Raw genomic sequence first — 11,411 nt, 5'->3', positions numbered from 1 at the left:
AAGAGAGATACTTCATTGCGTGGCTTCTATTCCTTGTCTTCTTTGTGCGGTGAGGAGCACGAAGGAACCTGGGTGGCATCTACAAGGCATTCAGGTTCCATAGACGGCTTAAACTCGAGATATAATTTAACACAAACTCATTTTTTTTTCAAAGTATCTCTTTAATGCTGAGAGAAAATGTAGCTTTCACTGTGTAATCCACACGAATGCTTCACTGTGTAGCTTTCAAAATTTGTCTTCGTGCCGGCATTAAATGGAGAAGAGAGATACTTCATTGCGTGGCTTCTATTCCTTGTCTTCTTTGTGCGGTGAGGAGCACGAAGGAACCCCGGTGGCATCTACAATGCATTCAGGTTCCATAAACGGCTTAAACTCGAGATATAATTTAACACAAACTCATCTTTTTTTCAAAGTATCTCTTTAATGCCGAGAGAAAATGTAGAGAAGTAGCAAAAACAAACACAAATAAGAGCTTAGATTGATAGATAGACACCAATCACAATAATCTACTTAAGGAATAAGAGCAAAATAAAAAAATCAGTCATGTTATCAAGCCAAAGGCTCAAAAAAGTTATAAATCAGTCAAGTCTTGGCTTTTTCATTTGTGCTTATACAATTGAGTATGGAACAAGTCTCCAAGCATGAGTATTTTCCTAGACTCATTGGAAAGATAACATAGTAAAATCCTAGGAACTAGAACCTCGACTCTCGGAACCTTCGTCATGTCCACGACTCATAAAGAACTATAAACAAAAAAAATGCAATAATGACATTTATGAGACATCAAAAATGTAAAAAATATAGTTGGTTGTAGGTTTGCATGTGTTGACTATTTCCAAGGTTACCGAATCAATGGCATTCAAGGGATGCTCCGGCGTCACTCTTGGTAAATGAGCAATTGCTGAAGATCCTTTATACCTGGTTCTTGGTCAAGTTGCTAGGCCCTTTACTTAGTGCAAATATTAAGAAAACATACATGGATCTTGCACGGACATGCGCTAGATACCTTCCACGTCCGTGTCCGTTAAACACTGAAATTACAGAATTGGTTGTGCCTGCAATTTCATTAGCAAAATGCGTGCAGCAATCACTTTCAACGTATAAAGCTTACAACTCAAGGTCGGATCGCCAACTTTACATTCTAAGCATATAAATCTAGTCCCTTGGGGCAATTTGTGAGTCACCAGACCACTTATTTGATATGCAATAACTGTAGCCAAATCAAATTAACGAGGCACCTAAAATGCAACGTAATATCTGTACTATCTAATTTAGACTCTTAAAGTTCGAAATTGAACTATTAATCACTTGAAATATTAAAAGATTGAAAGCATAACTTGTCCTAGAAGACGATTCCACACTTGAGCCCAAACTTAGTTAATATCCAAGCCCATAGTGCTCATAATCAGCCTGGCCCACCCAATTCTAGAACATCAACCCAATCTTCTTTCCTTTCACACTATAGTCAAGCCTGCTCGAGCAAACGAAGCCCAAAGATAAGGGGTTTCTCCCTTTTCTTTCCTTTCTGCCAGAAATTTAGGGCTTACCTATTTATCAAATAGAAGTGCTTTTTGTATAATTACATTTTCTTAAAACTTTTAGGACTTTTCATTTCGATCAGTACATCCTATCAAAGCATGCAATCATCCTGTCCACATGTCTCAAGCAAAGTTCGATCGATAGGGTAGCAGGCATGACTCTCAATATAAAACATGTTGGAAACATGGGGCAAACACTTAAAACATCAACAAATTACTTGGGGTGAATGATTAATCTAGCATTACAAAAAGGGAATACAAAAGATAGAAATAGCTCAGATAGCTCGGAGGATAACACTGAAGAACCATTTCTTATATACAACATTTAAAAGAAGCAAAAGATTTGGCTTGAGTTATTGTAGCAAAAACACTATTCCTGTTTTGTAGCAGTGCTATTCATGGCACTATAATAATACTGCTACATGGATGGTTTATCTTTGACCCAATCGAAAAGGTGGACTTAATAATCAGGAAAAAAAGAAGAAAAAAAAATCATCTCAGGTATCAACATTGCGCTATATAAATGAAAGAACACATCTAAAGATTGTTATTGATTGCAAACGACAATGTCCTTAAACAAAAATGATCTTTCCACCTTTTCATAAGTTTTATAATTCACATACATGCTTGGATATGAAATAACACACTAATTCATCTTATTAATATTGAATATCATATAAGATTCTACTCAATTCTCGAAGATAGAGAAGAGTTTATCTATCTTAGAGAAACACACTAGGAAGCGAACGGTTTTATAAGCATATTGATTAGGTATCAAAGAAGAACATTCCCTTCCGATTAGGTAGAGAGCCATCCAAAGAGGTTCTTATCTCTTCGACCCAAGAAAGAAAAATAAGAGAAATTCAAACCCCTCATGATAATTTCATATAGATATGTTATTATAATACCAATCAACATTCTAGTCAAAGACATGACACTTGAAGTGCACTTTCATTAAAAAGATGTGAACACATCTTATTGCATTTCAAAGCACAAGGACGTTATCGGCTTGACGACAGAAGTAGCAGTCATTCATGTTGGAGACATTCCAACCCATAGTTGGATAGGCAAAGGTCCTTCAGAAACACATCCCGGCACTTCTTGATATAGCAACCCGCCATGCAAAGTCTGCTTGGAAATTCAAGTGAGAGCGTTGGGATGGGACCTTCAAACAATTCTCTCCTCCACTACACCCAAGGGTCATCCACGTCATTGGAGACAAGACTGATAATGAGGCCTAGCATCGCAATCGTTTTGTCAGCCATTACTCTAGTCTGCCTAGGGCTAAGCAAGGGAGCCACCCGGACCAAACTAATTGGTTCAATTTGATCCCAAGGGGTGCCGATTTAATTTCCGGTTCCCTAAAATTGGAACTGATGAAATCAGTCCAATTCCTACTTCCATCCTTGAAATCGTCTAAACCAAACTAATAATTATTTAAAATTTTAATTTTAATTTATTTAAAATTATTAAAGAAATAAGTTTAATTCTTAATTATTAAGACTTTTTAAAATGTTCATTTAGACAAAAAGTCAAGAGAGATATGCTTTGGTTGGAGCAAGGCTCGGTGGGCTTTATGCTTTCTTTGTGTGCCCATTCAATGTGGGACTCTTGGTATGTGACTTGTATCTGTAGTGTCTAGTGAATGCCAACAGTCCCTCATCGAGTAGGCACATAAAGAGCGTGAGAGGAGTTGTGTGTAAAAGTCAAGTCACGGTACAACCAAAGTGTCATGGTCACAAGATTCCTGCAACCAAGGGAGCATATATGATTCCAGGACTAAGGGCTGCCAAGGTTGCTGGCACTAGGCAAAAGTGTCATGACAGTTGTGTGTAAAAGTCAAGTCACGGTACAACCAAAGTGTCATGGTCACAAGATTCCTGCAACCAAGGTTGCTGGCACTAGGCAAAAGTGTCATGACATCCCAAGATCACCTAGGGTTCCCATAAAAGCTTCCAGAACATTCTCTAGTGCGATGGTAATTGCACCGAGAATTTAGCAAAACGATGCCAATAATCTAGAACTCAACATTCTCGCGAAGGGCGAGAAGGTAATTGCGCCGCAAATTTAGTAAAACGATGCTAAGAATCTAGAACTGTCTTCATTAATTTCGCAATTCCAAATGCCGTCTCGGTTATAAACATATAAACGATATTAATTGAAGGGGTCTTCTTTGTCATTTGGTAGTTACTATTTGCCTAACCTAGCTACTTTCAACAAAAGCTATAATACCAAGTCCATCAACTTGCGAGTGACTAAGTATGGCTATGAGAAAATGTAGATTTTGCCCACCCTCAAGCCTCGTTAATGCAACACAAGTTCAACTCAAGACCTCTCTAAAGGGTTAATACTATCCAAAAGCCTAAATTGGTACACGTGTAATAAATTTATCATAAACTCATTTTTTGATCACCAAAAATTACATACCGGTATAATTTTGACAAATTTACTCTTTATTAGTCTTCAATAAATTGGATTAATATAACCAAAAATCTCAAATGTCAATTGTCACGTGTTCAATCATTTGACGGTAAAATTTAACAAGAATTTACGAATGGTAAATTGATCATAAATATATCATTTTGAGATTTTTCATGATATTAATCCATCGGGAATAGGAAAACGAGTAACATATTTCCAGGTGTCCTAAGCATGCAAGGGTCGCCATCAGATGCACCAAACTTTGACCCTCAGGTTCCACAGCGCTACAAAAAGCATTGAAAAGAGGGAGGCAGGAGAATGGTTTTTATTCCATGTGTTGATTCAAACTCTCTCGGAAGACCTTCACCCGAGACCGAAGTTTTGCCATGATTGGCAATTGGCAAAGGCCCCCATCCGCCACTAATGGCGGAGCCTCAAGGGCGTGCCTCCCGTAGACTAGATGACAGCATGATATCTGTGGACAATAAGTCACCGTGTAGATGTGATGGAGATGATCTTTTTTTGCATGTTAGGTAGACCTCTATTCGTGAATAGTTTGAAGAATATCAAGCTTGTCTTTTTCTTTTTCTTTTTCTTTTTTTTTGGGGGGAATTTCTTTTTCGTGGCGAATTTTATTATGCAACTTAAAAAAGGAGATCGGCTTTCTATGTAGATAAGTACTAGGTTGATTTCAAATCGAAATTCGCATCGATGAAGATAGGAATTCAAGTATAATTACGAATGGCTCAATTCGAAAAACTTTATATATATATATATATATATATATATATATATATTTGTATTGCTTACAAAAATGAACTAATGAAAGATATTTTCTTCATTCACGAAAATATTCAGATGCGAATTATTATTGATATTGAGATAATCTCTCATTAACTAATTATTTTGAACGATATAAATAATTATTTTTAGGAAAATATTTTTCAAATCACTTATTTTTCTTGAAACGAAGCCTTAACTTTGACATTAGAATAATAAATAAATAAATAAATAAATTACATGTGAAAGTTATCTATCTACTTATCTATAAATTTATTTTCTAATACCTATTGATCTATTTATGCATAATATAAGAGTAAAGAGGATCTTAGAGTCGGGGAATGTTGATGCTCTTTTCTTTACCAAATTTCCTTCAATGACCTAGTTTACAGAAACTACATGTGAGGCCAAATGCATAACTCTGTAATGTAGATAGGAATGATCAAGATAATGATGACTTTCACGCATCCAACACAATATACCTTCGTCACTTTCACACTCCAAATATCACTTTCACACTCCAAATATTAGCACTTAAATTTCATTTTGTAATAATCAAAAGTGTAATTTGGATTTGCATTATATTCTTATCATAGATGAAAGTGGGGAGAATTACCAAAAAAGTCCTAAACCTATTGCAATTGTGCCAATTCAGTCATAAACTTTTTTTTTTGGCTAATTTAGTCCTAAACCTTTTACTTTTGTTTCATTCAGTCCTTCCGATCAAAATTAGCTGACCGGCGCGCGTGGCAGCCGGCGGTGCCGGCGAGCTTTTTTTAATAATATTTGATTTTTAAAAAAAAATTATTAATTTTTATTAATTTGTTTCTTTTTCCTTTTTTTTTCTTCCTCCCTCCTCCTTCCTTGGGCTCCGGCGGGCGAGGAGGCCTCGCCGATGCGATGGCGAGCCCCCTTCTTGTCGATGGGCGCGAGCTCGCCTCGCGATCGTGGCGAGGCGAGCCCTCGCTAGATCCGGCGAGGGGGCTCGCCGTCACGTCGGCAAGGGCTCGCCTCGCCCGGTGACGGCGAGCGAGCTCGCGCCCGCGACGACGAGGGCTCGGCGGCGGTCGGCCGGGCGAGGCGAGCCCTCGCCGATCCGGCGAGGGGGGCTCGCCCGTCGGATCGCCTCAGTCCGGCGACCGGCCAGCCTGGCCGGTCGCCGAGCCCAAGAAAGGAGGAGGGAGAAGGAAAAAAAAAAAAAAATTAATAAATTAATAAATTTTTTTAAAAATCAAATATTATTAAAAGAAGCTCGCCGGCACCGGCCGACTGCCACGTCAACGCCGGCCGGCTAATTTTGGCCGGAAGGACTAAACTGAAACAAAAGTAAAATGTTTAGGACTAAATTAGCCAAAAAAAAAAAAGTTTAGGACTGAATTGGCACAATTGCAATAGGTTTAGGACTTTTTTGGTAATTCTCCCGATGAAAGTGTGAAACAAAATGGGCTTTTTCCCCCTCCAAACACTCACCATAACGTATATTCAAACATTAGATATAAATTGTATATGTTTCATTAAATTCGTTGGACGAAGTCCAGCAAATATGGTTCGAAAATAGAGTTCGCATCTGTCGCTTTCCTGCTTGTCTCCTTCTCACATCGAAAGTCCATTCTCCGTCCACCGATCTACCCACGCACCAACAGTTCCATGGAAACCCCTATAAATGGCCTGGCCTACCGAACTTGTTAGCCACTACTCGAAAACACTTAGAAAGAGTCCGATAAAGCCTCCCCTCCAAGGCTCCCCCGCTCTCACTTCTCTCCCTCCCAAACCTTTGAACTCAGAAAAACAATGGCTGCCGGCCTCTGCAATCTCGCACTCCTCGCTCTGGCCATTGCCTTCGGCGTTCAAGGAACCCTAGGTGTGCTTATATTCTTAGTTCTATCTTAAAAAGTTTCGGTATCTTTTCGTGCATCTTGATATGTATGTCGGTGAGTTGTTTACAGGAGATATTGCATGTGAGAATCTTGATCAAGGATCGTGCGCGTTCGCCGTGTCGTCCACGGGCAAGCGGTGCGTGCTTGAGAAGCAGGTGAGGAGGAGCGGGGAGGAGGGCTACACATGCCGGTCCTCGGAGATCGAGGCCGACAATCTGAAGGACCACATCGAGACTGACGAGTGCATCGCCGCTTGCGGGCTCGACAGAAAGACTCTCGGCGTCTCCTCGGATTCGCTCCTCGAGTCTCGCTTCACCCAAAAGCTCTGCTCCTCTGGGTGCTACGAAAACTGCCCCAACATCGTCGATCTCTACTTCAGCCTCGCCGCCGGTGAAGGTAACTGCATCAACTACGTTTTCTAGTTAGTAAGCCAAATCACTCGTAGCCGTAGAATCCTCTTGAAATAGAACGTACGGTATGATAAGTTTTTCCAATATCTTAGAAGATCAGATTGGATTCGCCGATTGGAGAATAGAATCTTCATCTTAAAAATTATTTTGAATAGAAACTACACACGGTACTCCTTTAATATTCCAATAAGGACGCCTTTTGAGTCAAATGCACGCGTAAAATCTCTTGGTGCAGGCGTGTTTCTTCCCAAACTATGCGAGGCTCAAAGAGGGATTGCGCGCAGAGGAATGGGTGAGATCCGAAGCTCGGGGCACGTGGCTCCGGGACCAATTCACTCTGTCCAGTTCATAGGAGTCGCCCCAGCAACGGCGCCTTCTTACTAATCGCCTTGCCTCTTTCTCCGAAGCACATCGCTGCAGAAGTTATGTCGATAGAATAGGCTATACGGGTTTGTTTTTTATTTCATTATACTCCTCGAACGATGGTTGCCGGGCCTGCGCGCTTTGGCGTGTCATGGCGTCGCGCGCATGCTGGCGTGCATTAGTATTACTTAAAACTATGTATGCACAAGCATTTTGGATTGAAACACAAACATATATGTACCTGCAATAAGGTGCTCTACAGGAGCATCAAAGTTTATATATTGTTCCAAGTTGTGTGGTGTCTTTTGTTTCAGATTAGTTCGTTGTCGATGGCTTTTGGAAAATAAGAATCTATATATCGTATTCTGCATATTTAAAGCTGTGTGAATTCTATTGTTCCGCTTATAAAAAATACATTTTTTTTTTTATCATGGTAATAATTCTATTAAGTATCAACAAATATCAACAAAACTGTTGGTAAAAAAACTATCGATGACATTTTTATACATGAATTGTTGGTAATTCACTAATAATTTAATGAAAATTTTCTAGTTTATCGTGATAGTTTGCAATTAGTAATATTTGTATTAACTCAACAATTTTTAATAACATAGCTTACGATGTTTTCAATTTGCTAGCTCTTAAATGAAATTATGAGCTGAAACTAGAGTGAGCAACCAAATTTTGTCACTGACCAAAAGAAAAAATTTGTCAAATTAAAATACTTAATATTTATGAGTTACCAACTCTCATTTGAATTAACGACCAACACTTAATTCTTTTTAATATTTTTATCAACTTCTATTGAGTTATTAACTTTTATTTGACTTGGTCATCCGCCTCTTACATTTATTAACTCTGGATTAGTGTGACATTTTAAGTTTTCTCCCATTAATCCGAGAGTTTCTCTTATGATTTCTTAGAAGGCTTTTACAAATATGGTGAAAGACGAGAAAAATTGGCAATTTGCATACTATTAAAAAATAAGAGTTGACAATTTCATAAAATTAGTAAGCTATCAATAAGTTAGTAAGAAATCAAGTGATCTGTAATTTTTTTAGGAACAATTTGGCGATACTTACAAAGTTCCTTAGGAATTTACTAGCACAAAAAAAGTATTTTTTTTCTGGAATAGAACAATAGAATCATACGATGAAATGAGATGAGATCCAATTAGAACAATAAAAGTGATACTTACAAACTCCTTTAGGAATTTACTAGCACGAAAAAAAAAGGTCTTTTCTAGAAGAGAACAATATAATTTTCTAATGAGATGAGATAAAATCTGATGAGAATAATAAAATTCAAAGAGAAAAGCAGCGAAAAAATTCCTTCTTTATTCATTCATTTTGAAATATATCGAGCACTTTGAAAAAATGCCTACGTCATCGGAAGTAACCGGTTTGGTTTATGGTTCGTTAGTATGGATCAGCTGGCATACCACTTTGCAATATACCGAGCATATTTCCTTGCCGAAGGTACACTCTTCGGAGTGAGTGCATATATTGTAACATCGCTCGTGTTTCTTTATATGTGTTAAAGAAGAATCCCACAGAGTATTGCGGAGCTTCCACACATCTATCATTGTCCGGGCAATTGTTCACAACACCGAGAGCCACCAATGTCGTCGAAGACAGAAGGACGCAGGCGATCAGCATCAGCACTGCAGCTCGTTCGTTAGCCATCGTCCCAACCACCTGCAATGTGACGTTAAAGCTCCGGGCATATAATATGCCAACCGTACCAAGATTGTATTGTAAGAGTTTTTCTAATTGTGGACTACATTAATTGATATTGTAATTTACCGTTTAACGTTTACCGTTTTACGGGATTTGGTCTAAGGTGAGATAGAAGGTTTCTTAATTAGTCTAATATGGGCTGACTAGTGTGGGCCGAGTTGAGCCTGGCCTGTAATGAGAGGGACTGGTTGGAAACTCTATAAATAGTGCTCAAGTCTCTCCTCTAATCCTAATTCTCACCTGTATCCTCACATAAGGGGCGTTTACCTAACGCTACACGTGAGGGGGGCCGCCTCATTAAGCTAGTGATACGAAGGGCAATAGAGGAGAATGACTTGCGCGTGAAACATTGTGTTTCCGCTTCCGCTTCAAGAACAATGGATTCCAAAACAGGTGCGTTAATCTTTCTACTCAACTATACATGTTCTCGTTCTAGTTATGGAGATCTTAGGGTTACGCAATTTGCGTCTAACATGTATCTGTCATCATCAAATGAAGCTTGCGTGTGCGGGGTTTAAGATGGAGATTTTCTCTAATAATGAATGAGGAGCTCAGATTCGTTGATCATGTCAGACATGGTTCTACGTATGTTTGTCCTTCTCTATTCCCAGATCTGTAGTGGGGTCACGAGCTGTTTATGAACTCTGCTAGCGCCATGTGAAGATTTCGCAGTCGTGGAGAGTTTCTACACGATTTGATCGATCGAGATATAACAACATTCATCATCTAAACAATTTTTTTTCTTTCCTTTTTTCCTTAAGAGAAGTGTGGAATCAATATCAGTATCTGGTTTCGCTTAAGTGATCAAACTTTTTCGATGCTCTTCGAACATCCACGGCTCGAGTGAGGGATTGCTGCACTATTTGTGCTCAAGAACGTCCAAACTGCCACAACTTTAATCCATTAGAGTAACGACAAAACGGGACTTCTTGTTCATGGCAGTACCAGTCTCTGGCCAAAGTAGGCTCTTTCAAGCTATGCTCTTCGAAGATCCACATATCTCACCCGGGTATTACGGACAATTTTTATTCTTGCAGCGAAACGTGAAGTCTGCGGTTAAGTAGAGTTTCCGCAAAATGAAGGCCGACGATAAGTGCTCATTAAAACTGTCATAACTTCATTCCATTAAACCACAAGATCATAAATTTGAGTGCACTTAAGTCGATACCTGAATTACAAGACACCGGATGTTGAGCTCCCTCCCTGTGCAATCCACACGAAATGCTTCAGTGTGTAGCTTTCAAAATTTGTCTTCGTGCCGGCATTAAAGGGAGAAGAGAGATACTTCATTGCGTGGCTTCTATTCCTTGTCTTCTTTGTGCGGTGAGGAGCACGAAGGAACCCCAATGGCATCTACAATGCATTCAAGTTCAATAAACAGCTTAAACTCAAGATATAATTTAATACCGACTCATCTTTCTTTCAAAGTATCTCTTTGATGCCGAGAGAGAATGTAGAGAAGTAGAACATAATACAAATAAGAGCTTAGATTGATAGATACGTGCCACTCACAATAATTTCCTTAAGGAATAAGAGCAAAACAAGAAATTATTCATGTTATCAAGCCAAAGGCTCATTGGAAAGATAACGTAGTAAAATCCTAGGAACTAGAACTTCGACTCTTGGAACCTTCGTCATGATCACAACTTATAAAGAACTATAAACCAAAAAATGCAATAATGAAGTTTATGAGACATCCAAAATATATGAAATATAGTTGGTTGTGGGTCTTCATATGTTGACTATTTCCAAAGTTACCGAATCAATGGCATTCAAGGGATGCTCCGGCCTTATTTTTATTGATGTCACTTGCAGAGAAGACCAAGTCATCCTATTTGCACAATATTAAAATCTTGACAACATAGGGTCATTACTCTTGCTTTTACAATCTCTCCCTCTTATGTTAAATCATTTAATAACTAAAGCTTTTAAAAGTCGCCTCTCATGTTTATACAATCTCTCGCTCTTTTATATAATAACCGATAACCGGTATGTTCAAACAGCCAATTTCATAAGGTTTCATATGATCAAAATAAGAGATCCCCAGCTCAAATATATTCCACTCAGCATCTTCCACCCATCTTCCTTTAGCATGTGAAATGGACTGTATGGACTGTAGAGACTCGCATCCCTTGCGGACGTCGTCAAGCCAGCAGAACAGTACGCAGCCTCTTCCGCCTTTGCTCCAGTATGTGAAAACGGACTCTACAGACTCGCGTCGCTTTCACTCGTCGTTTTGCAATTTCCTTCCCTCCTTCTGGGAGCCCCAGATCGTCAAATTCT

At 39.0% G+C, this 11,411-nt stretch overlaps 1 protein-coding gene across 1 annotated transcript; it reads left to right on the top strand.

Moving 5' to 3' along the window:
• The first annotated feature begins 6,421 nt into the window (after positions 1–6,421).
• Positions 6,422–7,702, top strand: LOC104424421. Its single transcript, XM_010036839.3, has 3 exons — positions 6,422–6,600; positions 6,686–7,012; positions 7,262–7,702. Exons 1-3 carry the CDS (start codon positions 6,531–6,533, stop codon positions 7,408–7,410), a joined length of 546 nt encoding a protein of 181 aa, XP_010035141.1. The 5' UTR covers positions 6,422–6,530; the 3' UTR covers positions 7,411–7,702.
• The last annotated feature ends 3,709 nt before the right edge of the window (positions 7,703–11,411 follow it).

This window comes from Eucalyptus grandis, chromosome 11, assembly GCF_016545825.1.
Source record: "Eucalyptus grandis isolate ANBG69807.140 chromosome 11, ASM1654582v1, whole genome shotgun sequence".
Classification (NCBI taxonomy): Eukaryota; Viridiplantae; Streptophyta; class Magnoliopsida; order Myrtales; family Myrtaceae; genus Eucalyptus; species Eucalyptus grandis.
This window is presented reverse-complemented; position numbering and strand designations above follow the sequence as displayed.

Coding starts and splice junctions, on each gene's coding strand:
- LOC104424421 (XM_010036839.3), top strand. CDS start 6,531: ATGGCTGCCGGCCTCTGCAATCTCGCACTCCTCGCTCTGGCCATTGCC. Junction 6,601..6,685: donor CGGCGTTCAAGGAACCCTAG/GTGTGCTTATAT, acceptor AGTTGTTTACAG/GAGATATTGCATGTGAGAAT. Junction 7,013..7,261: donor CAGCCTCGCCGCCGGTGAAG/GTAACTGCATCA, acceptor CTCTTGGTGCAG/GCGTGTTTCTTCCCAAACTA.